Source organism: Erigeron canadensis, chromosome 1, assembly GCF_010389155.1.
Source record: "Erigeron canadensis isolate Cc75 chromosome 1, C_canadensis_v1, whole genome shotgun sequence".
Classification (NCBI taxonomy): Eukaryota; Viridiplantae; Streptophyta; class Magnoliopsida; order Asterales; family Asteraceae; genus Erigeron; species Erigeron canadensis.
In genome coordinates, this window is record NC_057761.1 from 24,738,603 (window position 1) to 24,765,272 (window position 26,670).

At 35.3% G+C, this 26,670-nt stretch overlaps 3 protein-coding genes across 7 annotated transcripts; 1 reads left to right on the plus strand and 2 right to left on the minus strand.

Moving 5' to 3' along the window:
* The first annotated feature begins 825 nt into the window (after positions 1–825).
* On the plus strand, positions 826–4,793 carry LOC122602505 (calcineurin B-like protein 4). 3 transcript variants are annotated; one of them, XM_043775130.1, is made up of 8 exons: positions 826–912; positions 2,336–2,474; positions 2,676–2,758; positions 3,157–3,216; positions 3,319–3,427; positions 3,502–3,572; positions 3,664–3,857; positions 4,353–4,793. In XM_043775130.1, the coding sequence occupies exons 2-8, from the start codon at positions 2,396–2,398 to the stop codon at positions 4,414–4,416; spliced, it is 660 nt and encodes a 219-aa protein (XP_043631065.1). In that variant the 5' UTR covers positions 826–912; positions 2,336–2,395; the 3' UTR covers positions 4,417–4,793. The 3 variants fall into 3 exon arrangements, with proteins under 3 accessions (XP_043631065.1, XP_043631061.1, XP_043631067.1); XM_043775126.1 differs by lacking the exon at positions 826–912 and having other exon boundaries at positions 2,194–2,474; XM_043775132.1 differs by lacking the exon at positions 826–912 and having other exon boundaries at positions 2,202–2,474; positions 3,520–3,572.
* Positions 4,794–6,669: 1,876 nt separating this feature from the next.
* On the minus strand, positions 6,670–26,317 carry LOC122584673 (tyrosine aminotransferase-like). Of its 2 annotated transcripts, XM_043756717.1 has the most exons (7): positions 25,860–26,306; positions 24,384–24,723; positions 24,060–24,278; positions 23,886–23,945; positions 23,630–23,785; positions 23,296–23,389; positions 22,232–22,733 (listed from the first exon to the last, which is right to left on the minus strand). In XM_043756717.1, exons 1-7 carry the CDS (start codon positions 26,138–26,140, stop codon positions 22,615–22,617), a joined length of 1,269 nt encoding a protein of 422 aa, XP_043612652.1. In that variant the 5' UTR covers positions 26,141–26,306; the 3' UTR covers positions 22,232–22,614. The 2 variants fall into 2 exon arrangements, with proteins under 2 accessions (XP_043612653.1, XP_043612652.1); XM_043756718.1 differs by lacking the exons at positions 22,232–22,733; positions 23,296–23,389 and adding an exon at positions 6,670–6,771 and having other exon boundaries at positions 25,860–26,317.
* LOC122584674 (tyrosine aminotransferase-like) lies at positions 11,095–19,562 on the minus strand. 2 transcript variants are annotated; one of them, XM_043756719.1, is made up of 7 exons: positions 19,216–19,562; positions 18,409–18,748; positions 18,080–18,298; positions 17,931–17,990; positions 17,679–17,834; positions 17,433–17,526; positions 11,095–11,443 (listed from the first exon to the last, which is right to left on the minus strand). In XM_043756719.1, the coding sequence occupies exons 1-7, from the start codon at positions 19,494–19,496 to the stop codon at positions 11,325–11,327; spliced, it is 1,269 nt and encodes a 422-aa protein (XP_043612654.1). In that variant the 5' UTR covers positions 19,497–19,562; the 3' UTR covers positions 11,095–11,324. The 2 variants fall into 2 exon arrangements, with proteins under 2 accessions (XP_043612654.1, XP_043612655.1); XM_043756720.1 differs by lacking the exon at positions 11,095–11,443 and having other exon boundaries at positions 17,509–17,586.
* Positions 26,318–26,670: the final 353 nt, after the last annotated feature.

Genomic DNA, 26,670 nt, shown 5'->3' on the forward strand with positions numbered 1-26,670 from the left:
TAAATGTCAAAACTACAAAAAAGGTTAATTTATTAATTTAAAATTATTGGGGTGTTACACTTTGAAACAATTGGGTTCCAAAGAAGGTGAATATAAGAAATTGGAGAGCAAATCGATAGAGACTTCCGACTCTAATTCAACTCAATAAAAGGGGGATTACAATGAGGTCTTTATCTTGTGTTAGGTGTAATCTTGCTGATGAATCTCTTGATCATATTCTCACGGCATGACCCTTTTCCATGGAGGTTTGGGATTTGATTGGATCTTGGTGTAAGGTAAACCCTTTTTATGCTTTTCATGTACATGACTTATACACCTTTCATTATTCTCGAGCTGGGGATAAAAATTGGAAGAAAATGCTCAATGCCATTATTCTTATTGCTATTTGGAGCCTCTGGAAATCGAGGAATGATGCAGTGCATAATATAGTATTTTCTACGGCTCATATGATCTTTGAAGAGATTAGATCCATGACGTTTTTATGGACTCCGAATAGAGCTAAAAAAGTGGAGTTAGATTGGGATAGTTGGTGTAGTAAGCCATGTATTTCTTGATTGGCTTTACGTTTATTCTATTGTTTGTCTATGTACCTATTTTTATGCTAGCTTCTTGCTAGTTTGAGTTATTAATAATACTTCATTTTTGTGGTTAAAAAAAAAAAATTTGGCAAGCACATAAAGGTCAAGAAAGTGATGTTCAGAAAATGACAAGACACTGACCTTTAGCTGGATTGAAAATCTATCAACCTTTTTTAACCTAAATCTTGCAAAAGTTTAAAAAGAGAAAGAAAAAGAAAAAAAAAACAGAAAAGCCCACAATTTTTTATACTACATATATATGCATTGAACACATAGAAACGAACAAGATTTCAACACAAATATTGTCATCATCTCTTCTTCTTCTTGGAGTCAGGTGACCCTTCATATCTATCTCCAAAACCCTTCAATTTTACACCTTGTGTTTTATTTAACAAAAATGTTGAAACTTTCCTTCATTTTTGGCATTGTATTAAAGATTATAAAGTGGGTTTTGAATGCTTGAGATTTAAGTTTCTTGAAACTATATTTCTTAAAAGTTAAAACATTGTAAAAACTCTCTTTTTTTGGTTATTCGATGAGCAAGAATTCATCTTGAAAGTTTAGTTTTTGATGATATATACTGACATGTGAATATGTTGCCAATATTGGGTATTGTGAATTGTCTTGAATAGCCACCTGGTATAATGAACTGGACTAGGTTTGTTTTTTTTAAAGCGAGTTTTTGACTCAAATGTACGCGCTTAACCGGGGTTTTCAGTGTCCATCTATGAACACTTCTACTTAGTGTAATCTAAGAGATATATTGGGTTCGAACCTCACTGGGTAAGAATCTTAGGATGGCTAAGAAAAGAGTCTAGAAAACAACCACAAAATTACCAGTTAGGCCGCGTATATCATTGACAAAAAAAACTCCATTTTCCCCAATTAGCCCGAACAGGGCTCCCTCTACGTTACGTAAGAGTTTATAAATATATGGACTGTTTACCCACATGAAATGCAATTCTGCAAGATTTGCAGAAATATGGTAATAGGATTAGCTAGCAGTTTGTGCATTTTGTTCTTTGCTTTTTACATCTTCAACCAAAAAAAGTCAAAATTTTTATTGGTTTTCGCCTTTCTGGTTTGTTATATACTTGAGTTCATGATAATCTTTACATTTTAGGATATTTTATATGTATGTCTGTATAGGTTAAATTTGCTTATGCATATTACTTCAATGTGATTAAACATATTAAAAGGAGCTTTCAATACCTTTTTTATATATATTTTTATCTTTCTGTGGTGCATAGAGTTCCAACCTTCCCTTTGTTTGGTTTCTTCTTATAAGCTTAAATAGATTTTCTTTAATATGGTCCCAATTAGGATTTGTATTGTATTAATATCTTTGGTAATATAATCCTACATTTGATTGATGAAAACATTTTCTATGCAGTCTTTTTCATATTTTTGCAAAATAAATTTGTTTGCATGGGTCAAACAAGTCGTTAGGTGTATTATAACTTCAAGTTAGGCCCATAATATGTTAAATAGTCTACCTACAACCTGCAATATGCCAATTATGTGGTTCCTTTGAATGTGTATTTATGTGGTTATTTTTTGATTGGAAAGACACAACCTTTCACATCATCCTCAAATTGGTTTTGTCTTTCTAGCAATTTATTGTTAATTTTTTTTGTGTTCTCTAAAAGGGACACCAGCTTATATTCAACGTATGCATATCTTGTTGCATAGTGAGATCAAGTTGAGCAAAATCTTTTCTCTGACTTACCTATATTACTTGACAACTACATTCACAGATCAAAAGGGCTATCTTTATTATGAAACCTATCGTTCTTTGAAAGTTTATATTGAATTTGATGGGTTGCATTTGCTCCACTGGCGTTAAGCACTCCCCTGGGTATGAGGATCCCACTCTACTCTCTAATGAAACCCCATGTGAGTTCTCAAAATTTTACCCTTTTTGAATCAAGTTATGGTTTCATTTTAATCTTCATGTGCCGTAACTACATGAATACATGATCCGGGTTCGTTTAGTTTTTGAATAAACGTTATGTGTTAGATAGGAAGATTGAGTTTGCCTTATTATGAATACGGGCTTCTCCAAACTTGCATATTTAATGATCTTGAATTTTGCAGTCACTGTGAGTGAAGTTGAGGCTTTGTTTGAGCTGTTTAAGAAGTTGAGTAGCTCCATTATCGATGATGGCCTCATTCACAAGGTATTCTTGAAATTGATGTATGGTCTGTTTTGATTTTCGTTTTAGAACTGTGTTTTGGGCAATCTGTTTCGCTTCAACCGCAACAAAATTGATTATCTAATCGTAAAATTGAATCTACCTTATTCTACTCATTCGACCTAGTTTTGAAAACTTTCTGGTCATTATAATCAAGTATCTTAGCAAATAATTAGAATTTTCCATCCACTAAAACGTCTTATTACAACTTCATTTAGCATATCTAAACAATATCTCCTACAACTGTTTTACAGAGATTTTTAATGTGATTAATTAAGATCATGTGATCACCTCATAGCACACATCCAAATGGTAGCTTATTATACTTCTCCGAATTCAGAGTAGATTAAGTGCTAACCCTTTCTTACGAATATCATCTTCAGGAAGAATTCCAGCTTGCACTTTTCAGGAACAGAAACAGGCGAAATCTATTTGCAGACAGGGTATGTCTTTAGAAAGTAATATATACCATGTAAATCAGCTAAAAAAAAGATAACCTGAAATCCTGAATCACCAAAGATGTATAATTTAATCCTCTTTTGTAGATATTCGATCTGTTTGATGTGAAACGTAATGGAGTTATTGAATGTGGAGAGTTTGTTCGATCATTAGGTGTTTTCCATCCGAATGCACCAATTGAAGATAAAATTGCATGTGAGTTTCCTCTATAACAACACTTTTTAGATCATATGCTTACACGCTTTTTGATGTTCGCTTGTTTTCTAAAGGTAAACGCTTTTTGACAGTTGCTTTCAGGCTATATGATCTTAGACGAACTGGCTTTATTGAAAGAGAAGAGGTTAGTATTATTTACTTTTTGTTTACAATGGTCACCAAAAGGGTACATTTTGATGCTAAGTTAATTTATTAACTTTGTTTTCATGTGGCAGTTGAAAGAGATGGTTATAGCACTATTACATGAATCTGAGTTGGTACTTTCAGAAGATGTCATAGAAATGATAGTTGATAAAACATTTAGCGATGCAGATACAAAAGGGGATGGAGTGATAGATGAAGAGGAATGGAAGCAATTTGTAGCAAAAAATCCATCTCTCATCAAGAATATGACCCTTCCATACTTAAAGTGAGTATACCTAGACCCTTTGATACATTTTTTCTTCTCAATCAAAATGATTAGTAATTCTATTTGAAGGTAGCAAGATGGGAGAGTCAGACGAGCTGGGTGACCTGTCAAAACAGCCCTTGCTTGACTCACATACACCTTTTAATCTATAACTTGTTAAATTTTCAAGCATTACTTATGTTTTCAAGATTAATATTACTATGAAAATAGTCTACACGTTTGATTAAAACAATATAGGAGATGTTTTAGGCTCTACCTTAAAGATGGACTTTGGGCGACCTTTAAATCCATTTTATCTGTACGGCTTTTAGCTGCAGAAATCCATTTGACCCCTTAGAGATAAAGCACAAATAATGACCCATTTTTAAGTGAATGGGTTGAAATTGCCACATATTAGTCTATTACTTAACAAGTAGATATTTCATTCAAATTGTGAGCAAAGTCTCTAGAATACATGTAATAGGTTTCTAACCTGATGATTCACATTATCCACAGGGATATAACATTGGCATTCCCGAGCTTTGTTCTGACCTCTGAAGTAGAAGACTCAGAAGTATAAAGGCATAAAGAGATGCATAATTTGTCAGAATATGACACGATGAAGAACTCGGGTCTGAAGTAGAACAAGATCTCTTAGCCCAGTTCATTGGCCAAGAAGGGTATAAAGGGAAATCTTGGATGGTTCAAATGATGGCGGCCATGTTGGTTTGAGGTTTCTGTACAGAGGAATAAAAGGCAAGTTCTCGGTATATTAAAGTACGAGATTTGTGCTCAACTGTTGAGTCTAATTATCTGGCTTTGTGAAGACATATATATTATCTGTTCTTTTTTGTAGACCGAGAGATTATTAACTGTTAAAAGATGGCAAGAATAAAGAGATTGGTACTTTTGTATACTATTGAGGATTGTGAAGTGTAATATACTTTTTCTTATAAACTTAGCATTGCTTTGGTTTTAAATTTTGTTTCAAGTGATGATGTTTTTAGTTAAAAAGAGTAGTTTACAGGGTATCATATGAAACTATGCAAGTTTTGATTAGGCCTGACAAATGGGCGGGTCGGGCAGGTTTGGGTAACGGGTCAAAGTGGGTTTGGGTCAAAGCGGGTCATTTTTGAAATGCGGGTCAAACGGGTTTGGGTCAAAGCGGGTTGAAATACCCGCAATTTTTTTTCATGTGTGTGCAAAAAAGATTGTCTGATTTCTTGTTTCAAATAATTAAGATTTTAAAAAAGTTTCTACACAAAATTCTTTACAAATTAGATATAAAATAAATAAATATCGCATGCTTTTACAAATATTACATTATTATCCTTCAGTATTACAAAACAATAAGTTTAAAATATATATATATACTAGCATTGTACCCGCGCGATGCAACGGCGGTTTGGTCATTACGACGACTGGTAGTGGTGACGGCGGTCGTGGTGGTGACGAACTATTGTTGGTGGGTGTAAGTAATTGATGTAAAGATATAGTGGAGATATTTTAAAAGATAAGGGATTGATGATGTAAATTAATTAATCAAGGGTAAAATGATAATTTTGCATCTAACATTTTTATGAGAGAGAATGTGATAATTATTATAAGATAGTATAGATATATATGTATGTATTTTATTAGTATTATCTATTCTATACTATATTAATAAACAAACTACCCTCCTCTATTTTCAACTCACTACCTTTACAATAACTAAAATACCCTTAATTTTCAACACATTTCTAACACACACACACTAAATATACCCAATATATCCATAAATTATTTACACTCATATTTATCCAAAATATCTATCTTTATTAATTAATTTAAATGTTTTTACCTAATATTTCTATAATATTCTTAATAAAGTTATTTACAAAAGATACATCTTTTAACCATTAAATAACTACACTGCCATTTACGTAAATTACTTTTAGATTAATAACCACATCGTACCACCACCGCCACTAGCACCACCCGTTGCCGTCATCCCCGTCGCATTACGCAGGTACCCATCTCGTATATTAATATTACCCATCTCGTATATCAAAACTTTTGATTATTGTTTTTGGTCTTTGAGGAAACTTTTTTAGAGTACACGTTAGTGTGTGTTCAAAATGGCACAACCCGATGCTTCTTTGATGGCCTCGTATGGTTCAAACTTGTATGATCTTACACCTAGAGGGTGTAAGAGGACTATTCGTTAGTGTCATAAATCACACTAAAAAATGCTGTGCTAAGTTTCTTGCCTCGGTGTTCTTATATGTGCAAATGTAGTGTTTACTAACTTTATGGAAAATGTGACAGAGCCACACAGTATGCAATTTGTTGCATCAGAAACAAAAAGGAAAAAAAAAACTCAAGATTTCATATGAAACTCCAGCCTTTCGCTGCAAGTCTGCAACAAATTTATTTGCTTTCATGGTTGAGATTACCCTTTTCATTAGCTATCTTCGAGTGCCTTTCACAAAAAACTTTAAGCCTCTTGATGCCTTCTTCAAGGGCGGAAGTTTCCATGGCAAAGGTTACCCGAAGCCAGTTCTTGAGTCCGACAGTTATACCTGAAGAACAAACAACTAATACAGTGAGTACTAACGTCAGACTAAAGGTGGAAATTTCGACCAATTTGTAGGTAACTTGGTAAATTTGGGTCAAAACTGATACAAAAGACTATTACAAAAATACGAATATGTATCAAATGGGTCAAAATTTGCTCAAACTTTATAGTGTATTCGAACGGGCATATAGTCTATTTCAATCCTATAGAAACTACTTATAAAACTCAAAGAAGTAGATTGCGAGAGTTTTTGGTGGTCATCCAACCTGAATATTATTTACCTGGTAGGATTACAACGGATTCTTCTTCGGCAAGCTTGACACAGAAGTCTACATCATCCTGAATGTCCTCAAAGACGGAAATATCTAATTTCACCTATCAACATAAACCAAAGGTAAGCCAGCTCTTCTTAAGGTATTTACCAGAAAAGTTATAAGTGATGACCTTACAAAACTAATAAAAACATGTAAAACAAAGACAACAGGGCACAGCCTTCTGATATGACAAAGCCGAAACCATATTTGTCCTTACCATAACAAACATTGATCCTTCAGGCTTGCTGGGGCAGATTATACCAGGGACATTATTTATTCCATCGTAGCAAATATTTGCAGCTTCTTTTATGATACTTACAATATTTGTAAAAAAGTCGTCTGTAGTTTTTCGAAGTATATCAGGAACAGCTCCCTATACATATGTATAACAAACCCAAAATAATATAAGCACAAGTGTTCTCAGTGGACATTATAACTATGAAAGGCATGTATATTAGTAGTAACTAGTAAGGAACCTGGATAATTGTTGGAGGGTCACAAGATATATCAAGATATCCTGTTATGCAATCAATAATCTGGAAAAAAGTTAGAAATGAAAAAATCAATTAGACATGAACTATATACTCTAAGTTTTCTTATTAAAGACTGAATATCTATTTGTATCTAAGAAAAGAGTTGATGGAAGAACCCCATGTTCTTTGAGGATGCCATTAGAATCATTGATGACAAGCCACCCGAGCCGCCAACCAGGAACGATCCATCTTTTGGATATGGAACCAAGTGTAACAACAGGCGTAACTGATCCAAAAACTCCCATAGGAACAAAAGGGTTTTTTCCAAAAGCAAGATGGTCATAAACTTCATCAGCAATCACTAATATCCCGAGTTTCTTGGCAGTCTCGGCAATCTAAAAAAGTTATCGAATACATGGCCCAGAAAAGTCAATAAAAATACGACAATTTTTTTTTAATGCAGGTCCAAAAAAAAGGGTACGTGGCCAGAAAACCTATAATCCCATGAAGGAATTTTTCCTTCCGGTCTAGGAATCCTTCAATCTTGACTGCCGGTGAGAACCCAAAGCCAGAGCACCACATGGATCTAGGAACGAAATCGCACACAACAAGTTTCAAACCTGCGTCTGTTATAACTACCCCAGTGGGCCCTGACCTTAGCAGGTGCAGGTAGCCTATCCATTTTGTATTTAGAGACCCAAGATCGTGAAACTGAAGGTGCTTCACTAAAATGGTCATAACTTGAGCTACAAGCTCTGTTTTCGACGTATGACCAGTCAAAACGACCATGGGGAACTGCTGTAGGCGGCTTGGGTCATCACCCGGGGCCAAAAACACCTTAATGTCTGAGTTTTTGGCTTTTTTATACATGTTTTCAGTTTTGCTGGACTTTTATTATGGCCTAGTTTTCGGCCTACTTGTATCTTGAGGCCCTGTCGAGTTTTGCCTTTCTTATTATATGCATGTAATCATGAGAGACTATTCCATTATTAAATAGTCATATATGAAAAGTCATTTTCTCCCTATCACAAGTGTGTGTTAACAAGGTAACAAAAACAAGTGGACACCTTCTGTAAGTGCTGGTATGAGTAAACATTGCCACAAGGATTCCCAGGGTTGATTATCACAATGGCAGCTGTATTTTCATCTGCAAGAGCTTCTACTGCATCAAGATCAGCTTCCCAGCCATTCTCTGGAAGAAGGTCAAAGTGACGAACTTCCAAATAGCATGATTGGGCAACAGCTTCATAATTTGGGAACCCGGGTCTAGGGAGTAGAATGTTTGCTTTGGAATCAGCAAGAACGGTTAATATGGTTTGAATAGCTTGTGTGCTACCTACTGTCAAGAATACATCATCTGGTGAAAGTTTATTCGGAAGATCTTGAGATAGATACTCTGCTACAGCCCTATAAAAGATTCACAAATTGAAAACCAAGATATTGATCGTATCATCGTGACTGATGCATACTTCCAAAAACTCTTAATTTGTAACGTAATTTTCAACTATTAATGCATAGAAGTAACTTAACTCGAAACTGTGTTCTGTATTCACTGCTACACATCAGAGTCAATCGAAACGATATCATTTTATTTTCTCATGTTTGCAGCAACAATTAAATTACAACCTTTTATATATATAAAGAAAATTGTTGTTACTTGATTAGACTAGAGTTAGCTAATTAGTATCAACTGATGATGAAATTATCACATGACTTTACTTGTATAAATTTAAAACTTTGGGAGGTTTAGTGTTAAAGTGTCAACTGTTAACAAAACAGTTGTTAACAAAACAGTTGGTAATACATTTTGGCATACTATAATTGATAAGAGAGATTCTTGGATAAAAATATTCCGACAGAAGGAATCAAATGTGACAACCTTTGCACACAAGATATAAAAACTATTGTATGATATTTTATGGGCATGTGTAATACCAATTGCTTCACCTAACCATGCTTTCTAGCTATGAGATTTGACTTAAAAGATTCTTCATTAACAGCAACTCCGATCCAATCAACACTTTTGACATGTATAGTAATGGTTTCAAACTCCACACTTCTAAGAACTCAAGATCCATAGACTTTATCATACATTATATATCATGGCGAGTTTACATATCAGCCTAGCTAATTAATCAGGGTGACCATTTTTAACCATCTTTCTAGCTAGCCACCCCAAGATATTTACCCAGGGAAGGTTTTGAACTTCATCTAAGTGAACAAGACCCATAAAATGTATCAAACATGCATACATTCTTTTATAGTGTGTGTGTGTATATAAGATCGATGGGGGTACGTACATTCTAGCAGGGAGAATACCGACGGTAGGGGAATAGCCGTTAAACTTGGCAGAACGAAGGGAGTCAACGATTGCATCTTGAGCAGATTGGGAAGTGCGGAAACATGGAAATGCAGAAGGATCGCCATTGCCAAGAGAGATGACGTTTCGGGGGTCAGACTTGTTAAGCTTAGATAACAGCATATATAGAACATCTTTAACTGTTAAATCTGCCTCCATGCTTGATCAGCTATGAACCTCCCCTGATTCGATCCCCAACTTTTCTTTTCTTCCTTTTCAATCTCTCTCTCTCCCTCTCTTCGATACTATCTGCCAACTCAGATATGGGTTTCTGTGTGTGGACCTAGTAGTACAATGTTTACTTAAACATTTAATATTATATATATATATATATATATAAGGTTCATATGAGAATCATTTGAATTGAAAGAACCATGAGAACCTTTAAATGATAGCTTGATGTTCATATGCGAATAGCATATGTGAATAATTTCGTCCACATTTGAACAAGTCTGCAGACCTCCGGCATGTCTGGTGTGTAATATGTATTTTATTTTCTTAGCAATATCATATTGATTGATGTTGTTTAAAAGAATGTAATCAAAATTTGTTCGAGAAAAGAAAGAGACAAGAGTTTAATAGGAAAACCGGAATTACATGCTATTTATAGTTTTAAAAGATTTTACTATTTTGTTTTTACTAATAGTTTGGACATTTTTGATATATTTCAAGTTTAATTAATAGGGTAAAGGCATGGGAGTGTAACCAACTATGACCAAAAGGCTATGTAATGTACCTATCTACTCGACTTGCTATCTAGTGTGACCAACTTTGTTTTTTGGGTTATGTAATGTAAGCTACCGGCAACCAAAAGTCATTCGGATACAAACCCAGTTGTATCAAATCAGGTTTGGAAACTCAGTTCTATCAAATTAGAAAGGTTCTTCCAACAATAATAAATCCCAACAATTTTTCCGGCGAATCATCATTTTTTCCGGCGAGTGTTGGATTCGAAAACTTTTGGTCAGGGTTTGTGCGGGATCAATTTTTGAGTCGATTGGTGGTAGTTTCAAGTTTTAATTCTAAGAAACAACAAAGTTATCGCGATTTTAATTTTTCCGGCGAATCACCATTTTTTTCCGGCGAACTTTATTTTCAACATCTTTTGCCTAGGGTTTGTGCGGGATCAATTTTTAAGTCGATTGGTGGTAGTTTCAAGTCTTAATTTGAAGAAACAACAAAGTTATCGCGATTTTAATTTTTCCGGCGATTTTAGTGAGGATGATGATGATGATAGTATGATATGTTATAGATTCAGATATATTACATATAACTGGCTGGAAACCTTTTATTGCCGGTAGCTTATATTACATAACCCAAAAAACAAAGTTTGTTACACTAGATAGCAAGTCGAGTAGATGGGTACATTATATAGCCTTTTGGTCATAGTTGGTTACACTCTCATACCTTTATCCCTAATTAATAATGACATTTTTTATATTTAGAATATTAGTTGGCCATATATGATATTTTAGAGTTTAATCGTATATGAAATTATCCCTATAGACTTCATACGAAACTCTAAGCATTCCAAGCTACCTTATTTGCTTTTATGGTTGAGATCACTCCTATCATAAGATTTGCTTCGAAAGAACTATTGTGTAGATACAAGGAAATGTAGATGCGACCTTCCTATGTAGCTAATAGATTCAAGTAATAATACATAATTAAGCACACGGGCATATAGAGACATAATTTGTATAATAGCCGATGATCCAACATGTTTCCTTATTCAGCAAATGTGGGGAGATGATCCAATAAGTGTTGCTTATGTTTTAACTTTTAAGCTTTCTTTGAATGCCTTTCACAAAAACCTTTAAGCCTATTAATGCCTTCTTCAAGAGCCGAAGGTTCAATGGCAAAGGTTACTCGAAGCCAGTTCTTGAGTCCAACAGTTACACCTGAAGAACAAGCAAAATGTGGCAATTTCTGTCATTTTGTAGGTAACTTGATCAATTTGGGTTCTTATTTCATCTCATATAAAAGATTATTCCCTAAAACTGGATATGGATCAAATGGGTCAGAAGTCACCCAAAGTTTATAATTTAGTTGAAATGGCATGACAGCTCTTTAAGGAAATTAATGGTAAAAATAATTAATTGTATACAGTTTCTTTCAATTCTATAGAAACTAGTTACAAAATTCAAAAAAACCGAATGCTAGTCTTCATGGGCGGTACTAAAGGGGGGCAAGGGGGTCCAATGTCTCCCTCCAAATTTAAATTTTGTCATGTATTTTTAAATTTTTCATAAAATTTTAAAAATTTTCTATAGGTTTTTAACATTTTGCCCCTTTTAGATTTATTTTTTATAAGTTTTCTAAGTTTGCCCCCTTTGAAATTTTTTCCTGGTACCGCCTCTGCTAGTCTTGCTGGTCATCCAACCTGACCCGTATACATGTAAAAGGTCTATATTCTGTTTCCAATGGCTAATATGTCATGCCTTCTCAATTTCCCCCTTCGAAAAACAGACCAATTTGGAATTTTTTATAGAACTCCTTAAATTCTAAGAAAATCTTACTATTGTTAAAAGGGTTAAGTGCGCTGGAGTGCAGTCAACTAATCACCAAAAGTTATTGTGTACACGAATTCTAGGTCAGCTTTATTGTATTCAGGAAACTTATTTAAGAGTCCCATAGTAAAAAAAGTTACCGGGTTAGAAGTTAGTCGGTCATCATTTTGAGTTTGACCCGTTGACTGCTTACATGACATGTATGGCTGAATTTTATTCAATTAAAATGAAATTAAAAAAAAAAAAATACTTAATGCATATATGTACTCTATTCCCTGAAACATCCAATACAAAAACCTTCATGCGTTCCTTCCAACTTACCATCTCCATCGCCATCTTTTGTGTGTGTATATATAATCAACTTCTATAAACAAACCTTATAATTATTTCCCCCAATACAAAAATTAGTTGTTTTAATGTCATACTCAAATTACAACCCAACTGCCCCGTCAGCACCTCCGGTACCCGAATCCCACTCAAAACCTGGTGTCGCATTTCCTTACCAACTATTAAGATAGTATTAGTTACCATATTAGCATTAGTTTACATATTATTAGTTTCCATGTATTAGGTTTGTAGACTCTATAAATATAACCTCTTGTAATCCTCATTATTACAATTCAATACAATAACCTACAAGGTTTTACATGGTATCAGAGCCATAATCCGACCACCAAAAAAGTTCCGGCCAAAAAGAAAGAAAAAAAAACCTAAATCCGTCTTCCTTCAACTACTCTCTTAAATCTTTGAATTACACAACACCTCCGATCCCATTAGATTTGAATCGAAAAACCGAAAAACCCTACAAAATTTCGCCGCCGCCGCAACCTTCGCCGGAAAATTCAAAATCCGGCCAATTGACTTGTTTTTCCGGTGCGTTACTGTACACCGCCACCACCATTGTAATCCTTGACGAATTCTAGACAAAACCCACCACTTTGATTTTATTTTCGCCGCCGGACAGCTGTCGGAACCCTAATTATTTTTTTAATTTTTTTTAAATAGAAAATTTAACTTATTCTACTATGGCAATGCTTGCTTCTATCTCCACCCAAGACAAAGCAATCCACAACTCCCACAAATTTGCCTTCAAACTATGATCTCCAACTAATTATGGACATTGGAAATCCATGCTTGAGGCTTTCTTCACCACACATGGTTTATTTGGATACATAAATGGCACAATTCCATGTCCGTCTCCAACAATACAAGAAAACGACAAAGACAAAGATGTTGCATCCACTTCACAACCAAACCCTAATCATCCGATTTGGTTATCTAATGATGCTCATGTACGCATGCTCATTATGTCTACTGTTTCTGTAGCATCATTCCAACAGGTACAAGGAAGTCCTTCACGTGACATGTGGTTATCTCTTGCTCGCGCATATGCCCCACAAATCTCGTCTAGGGAATATACCCTTAAATCTCAACTCCTTTGACTTCAGATGAAAGAAGGTGAATCAACGTCTAATTATCTTACTCGTGCACATGAGTATACTGATGCCCTTGCAAATATTGGCGAACCATTGAAAAACAAAGATCTTGTGATGCATATTATTACCGGTCTTCCTGATGATTACAACAACTTGAAATCAACAATACTTGGCCAACCGACCCCTTCGCATTCTCTGAATTGCACGGGTCAAGAAACCTGTGGCCGATTAAACCCCCGCTCAAACCTTCTCGACTACTACATTGCCACAGTCTTCGAGCCCTAAAAGAAATTCTTCTTCGCTTCCCAGTGATACCATGGAAGCCCTTCAACAACTGGTTGCCTGTCTTGGTTTTCAACTTCAGCCATCATCCAATCAATCGCCACAAACTTTGTATACAAATAGGTCGAATAATAACCGAGGCAACACTCAAAACAACCTTAGAGGTCGCGGAAATTATCTGCATTCCCAAAATCGCGGTGGAGGTAATCGAAATCAATTTTCTTGGGCAACTAATCAAAACACTATATATGGTACTTGTAGAAAGTGTGGAATTAGTCATCTCCCGTCACAATGCCCAAATCGAGACCCCTCCGTAATTCGTAATAGGCAGCCGTCTGCTAAACTATGCTGTTAACTCTCGCTCTCCTACATCAACTTCATGGCTTCCTGACTCAGGTTCTAATTTCTATGTTACTCCTAATCTTTCTAGTTTTGACACGTTTCAGCCATACTTTGGAGATGACAATGTTCATGTTGGCAATGGTAAGGGTCTTTCTATTTTACATATTGGCTCTTCAACTTTGTATTCACCCAATAAAAGCCTTTCTTTACGAGATATCCTTCATGTCCCTGAAATTAAATAAAATCTTCTTTTCGTTCAAAAGTTTTGCTAAGAACACAATGTGTTTTTTGAATTTCACACAACTTTCTTTTCTGTGAAGGACAAGGTCACCCATTCTACCCTCCTCACGGGTCCAAGTAATGGAGGTCTCTACTCCTTTTGTCTACCGAGCTATCAACCTATCCAAAAATCTGTGTTCACCACTGTACGAGTCTCTCCGGACGTGTGGCATTAAAGATTGGGTCACCCTCATTCCAAATTATTTTCTACAATGTTATCTCGATTTAATTTACCACTTTCTAGTAATAGTTCTTTAAGTCATTGTACTGCTTGCTCTATTGGCAAGTCTTCCAAATTGCATTTACCATTATCTCGCAATAAAGCTTCGAATATTCTTGATCTTATTTATTGTGATGTTTGGGGTCCTTCACCCGTCCCTTCTTTTGATGGTCATTCTTATTTTTTGTTGTGTGTTGATGCCTTTTCACGTTACATGTGGTTCTTTCCTTTGAAACGTAAATATGATGTCTATCATATATTTACTCAATTTGTTGCTATGACAGAACGTCAATTTAAAACAAAACTGAAATCAATCCAAACCGATGGCGGTGGTGAATTTCGCAAATTGTCTCTTTTTTTCCTCAAATCTAGGCATCATCCACAGATTCTCTTGTCCCCACACAAGTGAACAAAATGGCCTTGTTGAAAGACGACACCGACATGTCGTTGAAACTGGTCTCACTCTACTTTCTCAATCCGGTGTCCCATCTAAATTCTGGCACTTTGCTTTTGACACTGCAGTCTACCTTATCAATCGCATGCCCTCTTCAAACACAACACGCACCTCTCCCTTCGAGTTTTTGTTCAAACGGACACCCAATTACACTTTTCTCCGTGTTTTTGGTTGTCAATGTTTTCCTCACCTACGATCCTATAATCCACACAAAATGGATTTCGGTCTACTCCTTGCACATTCTTGGGGTATAGCACCTCCTACCTCCCATCACGGGTATCGGTGTTTTGACCAAGAGACTAAGCATCTCTATATTGCTCGTCATGTCCGCTTTAATGAACACTTCTTCCCATTTCGTCATCTCACCTCGCCACCGACACCTACCTCCCAACCAAACGAATACTTCTCGTCTAATCCATCACCTCCACCTCCTCCGATCAACCCAGTTTCCGATGAGTCAGCTGCAAAGTTGATTCACCTCCTCCACCTGAGCCGACAACTACACTCATTCCTTCTATCCAACCAGTACAACATTCAACATAACCCGCACAACTCGTCGATCCTATTCCCTCCTTTAGAACATCATCACCACCCCAGCCCATTACACACACACGTCCTTCAAATCTTCACCAAAATCCGCCTAAAACAAAATTTTTTGATCCATCTGCAAATCATACCTCTACATCTCTTTCCGAATCTGAACCCGCAACCTTTACTATTGCTAACAAGAACCCTCTTTGAGTCTTTGGCGTAAAGCCATGGAGGATGAATATTTGGCTCTGATAAGAAACGACACATGGTCATTAGTGCCACGTGAACCTGGAAAAAATGTAGTTGATTGCAAGTGGGTATACAAAGTTAAACGTGATCAACGAGGCATTATCACTCGCCATAAAGCGAGACTTGTTGCTGTGGGATTTCACCAGCAACCGGGCATTGACTACACTAACACCTTTAGCCCTGTTGTCAAGGCTACCACTATCCGGGTTGTTTTATCTATTGCTACAGCTAACCATTGGCCCTTGAGACAATTAGATGTCCAGAATGCTTTCTTACATGGTGATCTTAAGGAAACAGTATATCTACAACAACCGCCAGGTTTTGTTGACAAGTCAAAACCTGATCCTGTGTGTTTATTGCACAAATCATTGTACGGTCTAAAGCAAGCACCAAGAGCGTGGTTTCATCCTCTCTCCCAGGCTCTTTTTTGCATCGGTTTTAGAGGATCTAAAACTGATCCCTCGCTTTTTATCTATTGTGCTCATGGTATAGTGCTATATATGCTAGTGTACGTTGATGATATTATTTTGACAGGTGACAACCCTTTGGTACTTGATCAGGTTGTTCATCAGCTTAGTTGTTCCTTTGCCATTCAAGACATGGGACATCTGTCCTATTTTTTGGGTGTAGAAATCACACGTACAAGTTCAAATTTGTTTCTATCTCAATCCAAATATATTACAGATCTCTTGGAACGCGCAAATTTGTCCAATGCCAGACCAGTTCCATCTTCACTTTCTCCATCTGTGGTTTTCTCTAATGGTGATAGCACTGCTATCTCGGATCAAGTAAAATACCGAAGTATAGTTGGAGGTCTCCAGTATGCTACTCTTTCTAGGCCTGATATTGCATTTGCTGTGAACAAAGTGTGTCAATACATGCATTCTCCGACTGAGAATCATTGGTCAGCTGTTAAGCGTCGTTACTTACAAGGGACATCTGGTTACGGATTACGCATCTCTAGCAACTCCTCAACTCAGTTAAATGCTTATGCCAATGCCTCCTTCAACCCGGAAGTAATCCGGAGCTTTCAGATGGTTGATTTGGATCGGAGTGGGTTTATTGATGGTAAGGATTTACAACAGGCTCTCTCAAATGGTTGATGAACTTGTGGAAGCGGTAAGTAGTGGTGGTCGACGGTGGTGTGTGGTGGTGTTCTTGCTGCTACATCAACACATTTTTTATTTATTTTCTTAATCTCTTCTTAATCTCTATTTCTTTTCTTGTTATATGTAGGGATTTTATTTGTTTTAAGATCTAGATGTATATATGTTATGTTTGTGTAAAGATGAAACAAACTATTTGAATAGATCTGAGTTGTGAATCTTTGCGGCTTATGAATTCTGGGTTTGTTGAGGTTAAATCTAGGATGAAGATATTAAATCTGGGTTTGTGATATTGATTTGGAATTTTTATCCATGTGGAGAGGTAACCGGTTCCACATAAGCAAAATTCACTTTGAGTGTTACTATAACCATAACTTCAAATTTCCTAAATACAATAAAGCTGACCTAGAGTTCGTGCACACAATAACTTTTGGATAGTAATAAATATTGAAAATCCAAGTGTGTTGATATATCATTTTACCTGGCAGGATTATAACGGATTCTTCTTGGGCAAGCTTAACACAGAAGTCTATATCATCCTGAATGTCCTCAAAGACGGAAATATCTAATTTCACCTATTAACATAAACCAATGGTAAGCCAACTCTTCTCAACGCATTTACATGAATCTTTTTTCTACATCAAATATCAACTGAAAGGTAATCAGAATTAACAAGTAATAGAAGAGTTAGTGATGGCCTTATGAAAAGAACAGGTCATGGCCTTACCATAACAAACATTGATCCTTCAGGCTTGCTGGGGCAGATTATACCAGGAACATCATTAATTCCATCATAGCAAATATTAGCAGCTTCTTTTATAATACTTAAAATATTTGTGAAAAAATCTTCTTTGGTTTTTCCAAGTATATCAGAAACCGCTCCCTATACGTACAACAAACCCAAGATCATATAAGGACACGTGTTCTTAGTGGACATTGTAACGATAAAAGGCATGTATAATAGTAACTAGTAACGAACCTGGATAAACGTCGGAGGGTCACAGGATATATTAAGATATCCTGTTATGCAATCAATAATCTGAGAAAAGAAAGTTAGAAATGAAAAAATCAACTAGACATGAAGATATCTATTTGCATCTGAGAAAAATGAAGAATTAAAGAAAATACCCCGTGTTCTTTTAGGATGCCATTAGAATCATTGATGACAAGCCACCCAAGTCGCCAACCAGGAACGCTCCATCTTTTAGATATGGAACCAAGTGTAACAACAGGCGTAATTGATCCAAAAACTCCCATAGGCACAAAAGGGTTTTTTCCAAAAGCAAGATGGTCATAAACTTCATCAGCAATCACTAATATTCCGAGCTTCTTGGCAGTCTCAGCAATCTAAAAAAAAAAACCCGGAAAACATATGGCCCAGATAAGTCAATTAAGAATACAACCAAACAGATCTTCTGTCAAGTAGAAAATGATTAACAACAAAAACAAGCAGACACCTTTTGTAAATGTTGGTACGTGTAAACATTGCCACAAGGATTCCCAGGGTTGATTATAACGATGGCAGCTGTATTTTCATCTGCAAGAGCTTCGACTGCATCAAGATCAGTTTCCCAGCCATTCTCTGGAAGAAGATCAAAGTGACGGACTTCCAAATGGCATGATTGAGCAATGGCTTCATATTTTGGAAACCCGGGTCTAGGGAGTAGAATGTTTGCTTTGGAACCAGCAAGAACGGTTAAGATGGTTTGGATAGCTTGTGCACAGCCTAGTGTCAGGAATACATCATCTGGTGAAAGTTTATATGGAAGATCTTGAGATAAATACTCTGCTACAGCCCTATAAAATGTAAACCAAGACATTATTCTTCGTATAACGGTGATTGATGCATACTAACAAAACACAACCCATAAACTTTACCAAACATGCATTCATTTATAATACGCAGCGGACATGTAGCCATACCCAGCGGACTTTTTTATGTACTGTGCTTAGGTACTTTTCGGCCGTACGTTTGCTACTATTCCCTACTCTTAATGTAGCCGTACCCAGCGGACATGTATATCGTCTTGGCATTTTCTCGGCAGACAAGTATAAACACTTTACTCTTTTTACGGTTTTTACATACGCACGGTTTTTACATACGCTTGGCCGGAGGTCCTTATGGAAGCAGTCTCTCTACCTTTGGGTAGAGGTACGACTGTCTACAGCTCACCTCCCCCATACTCCGCACAGGGATTGGGTACAGTTGTTGTTGTTGTTGTTGCATTCATTTATAATATAGATATAGGATGAGGGGTACGTACATTCTAGCAGGGAGAATACCAGCCGTAGGCGAATAGCCATTAAACTTGGCAGAACGAAGGGAACCAACGATTGCATCTTGAGCAGATTGAGAAGTGCGGAAACATGGAAACGCAGAAGGATCGCCATGGCCAAGAGGGATGACATTCCTTGTGTCTGACTGGTTCAGCTTAGATAACAGCATATATAACACACCTCTGATTGTTATATCTGCCGGCATGTTCAGCTCTGAATTTCCCCTGAATCTCCAACATTTCTTCTCCTTATTCATTTCATTTTCCATCTCTTTCTCTCTCTTTGTTCTGGGGTGGCTACTTAATAGTAGCTTATATGGTCAACCCAAATGGGTTCTTGTGTGTACCTACTACCCACTACCTACTAGTACTATGCTTATTTAAACACATTTTTGAAAACAAATATATATATATATATATATATATTTAAGTTATAAAATGGAATCTTTATATATACCTGCAGTTAAAAAACATTTTGTTCTTGCCAATTCTTAATATTAAACTTATACTGTAAAAAGTTAGTAAACATAAGCAAAACAATACAAGTTAAGATGTATCACAATTGCTTTTTCCCCTTGGGATTGGATTAATACAATTAAGGTCCATTCCGACTATTATTGAAAAAATATTAAACATGGAAAACAATAGATTCAACTTTACTTGGAATTAATTCCAAACAAGTTACTTCATAAGTAGTTTGGTTTAATTTTTAGTTTTAGTTTTAATTTGGAGGCATGATCTTTGTGAGGAGGTCAGCAAGTTGACTTTGTGTTGGTAATAACTAACATGGATCAAGCCTTCCATGACCTTTTCTCTTGAGAATTATGGAAGACTACATGATTCTTGGCAAAGAGCAGATTGATTATAACAATGACTGGTGACATGTTCTAAGCCGGTGGCACCCAACTCTTCGAGTAGTCGAATCATCTATATAAGTTAATTAGAAAACTTCGTATGTTGTAGAAGTAGAGTAGCCGTTGGCTTTGAGTCCAAGAAACCCACATCTTCAAAAAACTTTTTAGTAAACTTGCGTTGAGCGAGAATGATGCCATTCGAAAATCAATGAACATCCAATCGCCAAAAATAATTTAGAATTCCCATGTCTTTGATCGAGCAAACCACAGGAACGATTTATGACAATTATTCTAAAAATAAATTAAAAACCAACAAAAGTTAATTATAGTTCATTGGAGGTAAAAATGAGTTACAAACATGACTAAAAAAAAAACGGCCTAATAACAACTAGTCAACAATTTACTATCCAAACCTGTTTACTGTTCAATGGGGAATGATGGACAACCGATTTTGAGGGCAATTGTTTTAGGGAATTAAATCAACCGACCCACAATTGTGATTTAACCGTACCACCATCATGAATGAATGGATAAAACAACCGACAATGAATTTTCTGAAAAATTGGAAATACAATGAAGTGGAATTAATTGCTACCCACTAAACAAATGAATTGGAAGGCTTGAAAACTATACAAATCATTCGTGTTTGTTACGATTTTGATGTGTTTAGTTTCTCTAAACAAATAATATCAAACTTTTAAACTATGTATCAAAAAAATTTCGAATATACTTTGTTGAAAATAAATGACAATCAATAGATAAGTTTGTAGTTATTGTTGTGAAACTTGGATTTGCATTATAGAGAAAGAGAGAATGAAAAAGAAAAGAATCTTGTATTTTAATATGTATTATTGCAACTAATAAGATTTAAATTTTATATAGTATATTAGCTTTAGAAATAAGTTAGCGCAATCATTACATAATATATGGATGAAAGGAAAATGATTAATCTTTTTAACCAAATAGCCTTAGATGGTTGACTCATGTATTATGAAAAAAGAAACTGTCCAGTGCCGCCTTTTACGGGTTTTGAGCTCAATACCTCAACGGTTTATGAGAGAGGTTAAGATGTAGGCATGACTTACCTCTACCTAAGTAGAGAGGCTTTGTTTCTATTTTCTACTTAAATGATAGAAAAGGTCTTCCAACATTTACATGGAATGATGATCAAACCATAACTCATGTATCCAGAAGCAAATGTTTTTACTACTAACCCATTTATTATGAATTTTCTTTTTTCTTTAATCTTTATCATTCATCATAAAATGTGTTATCATGTTTTTTTTTTGGCATGTTTTTAAGCACACCATTTAGATATATTAATCATTATTCTATTTGTATATAACAATTATCATATTATAACATGCAATAACTTTTTCATACGTCAATCTTTGACAGAATATGAAATTATATAATTAAAGAAAAATGATAATCTAGTACATTATTACATACATACAAGATTACAAGATAGTATTTTATACATTAAAAAACCACTTTTGAATTTTCACAGTAAAGTACAAACTTTAATACAACAAAATAGTTTATATAAAATAACTTGCTCCTCATCGATATATAAAATATCTCATATTATTTACATATTATTTAAAACGGAAAAGGTTCATGTGAGAACCATATGAATTGGAAGAACCATGAGAAATTCTATATTATAACTTGATGTTCATATGTGAATCGTATATGTGAACATATTTGTTCACCTATGAATTATCAAGTTATACTTATAATTACTTATATTCATATATGAATAGAACCTTCCCTATTTAATACTCGTACTAATCATTTCATAGAAACTACACTACTCTATTATTTAAGGCGTGATATTAAAATAATTATAAAAAAAGACGTTAAATTCAGAAACTCTACGAGTGAATATTGTCAAAAATCTTAACTTAGCAGCACAATAAAATAATTGTTATATAGGCAATAAGGTAGAGCGTGACCTGATTTTGACCCATTCCTGTTTTCTCCCGTTAATCCACCTCACCTTATTTGCCACCTATAACCAAAAGAAAGTGAATTTTGTACCACATATATTAATAAATCTATCATAAATATGTTTTAATAACTTGTGCAGCATATTTTAACAATTATACTATACGGTAGATTTATCAATATTTGTGCTACGGAAATCATTTCCCATAACCAAAACCTTTGGAACTAAATGAAAAACAGAACACTTTACAAAGAGAATACGAGTAAATTAAAAAGTCAACACCTCATGCGAAACTGTAGCTATTTCCAGCAACTGGATTTACTTTCATGGTTGAGATTACCCTTTTCATACTAAAGATGTGACCGAAAAAGAACCACTGTGTAGATACAAGGAAGCGCAGATGCAACCTTCCAATGAAATGTAGTTTATTCAAGTAATAGTACATAATTAAGCATACGGGCATATAGAGACATATAACTTGTATTACACGATCCAACGAGCAGTTGACGATCCAACATGTTTCCTTATTCAGGAAATGTGGGGAGATCAAAGAGAGATGATCCAATAAGTGTTGCTTATGTTTTAAGCTTTCTTTGAATGCCTTTCACAAAAAACTTTAAGCCTCTTAATGCCTTCTTCAAGAGCTGAAGGTTCGATTGCAAAGGTTACCCGCAGCCAGTTCTTGAGTCCGACGGTTATACCTGAAGTACGAACAACTAATACAGTGAGTATTATGGTCACACTAAAGGTGGCAATTTCAACCATTTGTTAGGTAACTTGGTAAACCTGTGTTATATTTACCTAAAAATGGATATGGATCAAATGGGTATAAAGGTCGCCCAAAGTGTATAGTTGATTCAAAATGGCATAACAGTTCTTTAAAGACTGTATTAAGGGTAAAAATAGATAACTGTATATAGACGGGTCTATAATTCTGTTTCAAATAGCCAACATGTCAAGCAGTCATGACTAGTCATGACTTCTCAAACTCCCCCCCCCCCCCCCCCCCCCCCCCCCTCTAAAAAACCTAGACTAAGTGATAGCTCGGAATTTCTATAGAATTCCTCAAAATTACAAGAAAATGACGCTATATGTAAAATGTAGCCCTCTCAAAACAAGATAGCAAAAGATACATATACAGACATGCATTGTGAGATTGGATAGTAATAAATTTTTAAAAATGAAGTGTGTTGTGTCTGCTAGAACTAAATGGCCAGCACAAGAGATTAAAAACTAGCATTTAATGTTAAAATAACATTTTACCTGGTAGGATTATAACCGACTCTTCTTGCGCAAGCTTGACACAGAAGTCCACATCATCCTGAATGTCCTCAAAGACGGAAATATCTATTTTCACCTGACAACATAAATCAAAGGTAAGTCTAGCACTTCCTAAGGTATTTACATAAATCTATTCTCTAACATTTACAACTATATTTATTTGAGATTAAATATCAACTGAAATTCGATCATTATTCACACGGACACAAGAATTAGTGATAACTTATGAAAAGAACAAAAGCCTGTAAATCAAATACAACGTGATGATATGACATTAAAAACCATTCAAAAAAAAGCTGAGCATCTATCTCATTACCATTACAAACATCGATCCTTCAGGCTTGCTGGGGCAGATTATACCAGGGACATCATTTATCCCATCATAGCAAGTATTTGCAGCTTCTTTTATAATACTTACAATATTTGTAAAAAAATCTTCTTTGGTTTTTCCAAGTATATCAGGAACTGCTCCCTATACGTACAACAAACCCAAGATCATATAAGGACAAGCGTTCTTAATTAGTTGACATTGTAGCTATAAAAGGCATGTATATTGGTAACTAGTAAGGAACCTGGATAAACGTTGGAGGGTCACAGGATATATTAAGATATCCTGTTATGCAATCAATGATCTGGGAGGTAAGTTAGAGAAGAAAATATCAATTAGACATAAAGTATATGCAAAGTATTTCTTTAAAGACTAAATATCTATATGTATATATGAAGAAAAGAACTAAAGAAAGAACCCCGTGTTCTTTGAGGACGCCATTAGAATCATTGATGACAAGCCACCCGAGCCGCCAACCAGGAACAATCCATCTTTTGGATATGGAACCAAGTGTAACAACGGGCGTAAGTGATCCAAAAACTCCCATAGGAACAAAAGGGTTTTTCCCAAAAGCAAGATGATCATAAACTTCATCAGCGATCACTAATATTCCAAGCTTCTTTGCAGTCTCAGCAACCTTACAAAATTGGTGAATATATGGGCCAGAAAAGTCGATATGAATACACAAAACAGATCTTTTGTCATTAGAAAATGATTAACAAAAAAAAAAAGAAGCAGACACCTTCTGTAAATGTTGGTATGTGTAAACATTGCCACAAGGATTTCCAGGGTTAATTATAACGATGGCAGCTGTATTTTCATCTGCAAGAGCTTCGACTGCATCAAGATCAGCTTCCCAGCCATTCTCTGGAAGAAGGTCAAAGTGACGGACTTCCAAATGGCATGATTGAGCAACAGCTTCATAATACGGGAACCCGGGTCTAGGGAGTAGAATGTTTGCTTTGGAATCGGCAAGAACGGTTAATATGGTTTGAATAGCTTGTGTGCAACCTACTGTCAGGAATATATCATCTGGTGAAAGTTTATTTGGAAGATCTTGAGATAGATATTCCGCTACAGCCCTATATAAGAATGGATATAAAATGAAAACCATCGCATTGATCATAGAATCATGACTGATGCATATTCCCACAAAATAATGCTGTATTTTTATGTAATAATCAATTTTTAATGCATGGCAGTAGCTCAACTGAAACTCCAAAACCATGGACAGATGTTATAGTAATAGTTGTTTTCCCCTAATTTCTGTTGAACTGTAAAACACATCACACTCATTCGAAACAATATCATTTTATTTTCTTATTTTTGCTGCAACAATTAACATGCAATATTTTATTTGGAAAATATCGTTGTTTGACTAGCCCAGTGTTAATTAGTGTAAACGGATTATCAAATTATTAATATAATTTTACTGGTATAAATTTAAAACTTTGGGTGGTTTTAGATACATACTGCTATTGAATGATAGGAGAGATCAGATACCCATATGCGAACTAATTAAATACTCCGGTAGTAGCATTTTTGGAAACAGGGTGGGTGGGTGGCCTATGAAAAAAGTATCCCTTTCAAAAAGGACAGAAGGAATCACATGTTACACAGCCTTTGACACACACAATAAAAAGATACAGAGTAAGATATCAAAACAATGGGGCTATGTTATTTTATGGCCATATGTTTTACAAAGAGTTTATGGCATTGAAATGTAAACCAAACGGTTATGTAATGTAGTAACCTATTTAAGTGGTTATGTAATGTATGCACTTATGTTTTGTTGGTTATACTATGTAAAATATGTATGGACTTTACATAGTATAGCAAAAAAAAATACATAGATTCTTACATTGATCGACCAAAATAAAAAGAACCTTACATAGTATAGCCAAGAAAACATAGGTGCATACATTACATAGTCACCTGAATAGGTCACTACATTACATAACCATTTGATCATAGATGGTTACATTCGTATGCCATTATCCCTTCTACAAATCCATATTCTTCGAAAATGTCAAAAAAAAAAAAACACATATTCACATATATGTAACACTAATTACTTCACCTAACCATGCTTCTATGAGATTTAACTTTAAATCATCATTAACAGCAACTAACCCGTGACCATTTTCAACCATACCCTTAATCATACATGCAATCCTTTATAATATATATAATATATATATATAAAGGGGGTACATACACTCTAGCAGGGAGAATACCGACGGTGGGCGAATATCCGTTATACTTGGCAGAACGAAGGGAGTCCACGATTGCATCTTGAGCAGATTGAGAAGTACGGAAACATGGAAAAGCAGAAGGATCGCCGTGACCAAGAGGGATGACGTTTCTGGGGTCTGACTGGTTCAGCTTGGCTAACAGCATATATACCACACCTCTGACTGTTGTGTCAGCCGCCTTGCTCAGCTCTGGATTTCCTCTGAATCCCCAACATTTCTTCGCCTTATTCATTCCGTTTTCCATTTCTCTTTCTTTTCTCTGTGTGCTCTTTAGGTACCTGATAATATTGGTCAACTCAAATGGGTGTATTTATTATTAACCTTTTTGTCTCATATATAGATATTATATTATTATTGAGGTTATAAAGAGGAATCTTTATACTATCGGTAGCGCACACATAATCATACCACAAACAAAGAAAGAAATTTTTTTTTATGACATCACTTGCTTTTATCAGTTTTATTAGTACATCGCGTTACTATTTTAAATCTAACGCGTCCACCTCATCAATTCCTATAAAAAAAATATCTTTTATTATAATACGGTTATTTAATAAATATCTTTATATTATGGAACCCAATCAACCCATATACACATTTTGTGTCGATATAGTTTTTAAAATGAAAGTAATTGAATTATCATCTAATGTCGCTTTCTATTAGTTTTCGATCTCAATATCATTTTCGATGATTTATGAGTAGGTTGAGATATAAAGAGTCTTACCACTATATAAGGTAGAGTGGTTGTTTTAGAAAAAAAACATTTAGTCTTGC

Excerpts from the sequence above, each read along its gene's own strand:
- LOC122602505 (XM_043775130.1), top strand. The coding sequence starts at position 2,396 with ATGGGTTGCATTTGCTCCACTGGCGTTAAGCACTCCCCTGGGTATGAG. Across the intron at positions 2,475-2,675 it reads ACTCTCTAATGAAACCCCAT|TCACTGTGAGTGAAGTTGAG; the intron begins GTGAGTTCTCAA and ends TGAATTTTGCAG. Across the intron at positions 3,428-3,501 it reads AATTGAAGATAAAATTGCAT|GTAAACGCTTTTTGACAGTT; the intron begins GTGAGTTTCCTC and ends TGTTTTCTAAAG.
- LOC122584674 (XM_043756719.1), bottom strand. The coding sequence starts at position 19,496 with ATGGAAAATGAAATGAATAAGGAGAAGAAATGTTGGAGATTCAGGGGA. Across the intron at positions 17,835-17,930 it reads ACCCTCCGACGTTTATCCAG|GGAGCGGTTTCTGATATACT; the intron begins GTTCGTTACTAG and ends TTGTACGTATAG. Across the intron at positions 17,527-17,678 it reads AAGGATCAATGTTTGTTATG|GTGAAATTAGATATTTCCGT; the intron begins GTAAGGCCATGA and ends TTATGTTAATAG.
- LOC122584673 (XM_043756717.1), bottom strand. The coding sequence starts at position 26,140 with ATGGAAAACGGAATGAATAAGGCGAAGAAATGTTGGGGATTCAGAGGA. Across the intron at positions 24,279-24,383 it reads CATACCAACATTTACAGAAG|GTTGCTGAGACTGCAAAGAA; the intron begins GTGTCTGCTTCT and ends CAATTTTGTAAG. Across the intron at positions 23,946-24,059 it reads GCGTCCTCAAAGAACACGGG|ATCATTGATTGCATAACAGG; the intron begins GTTCTTTCTTTA and ends CTTACCTCCCAG.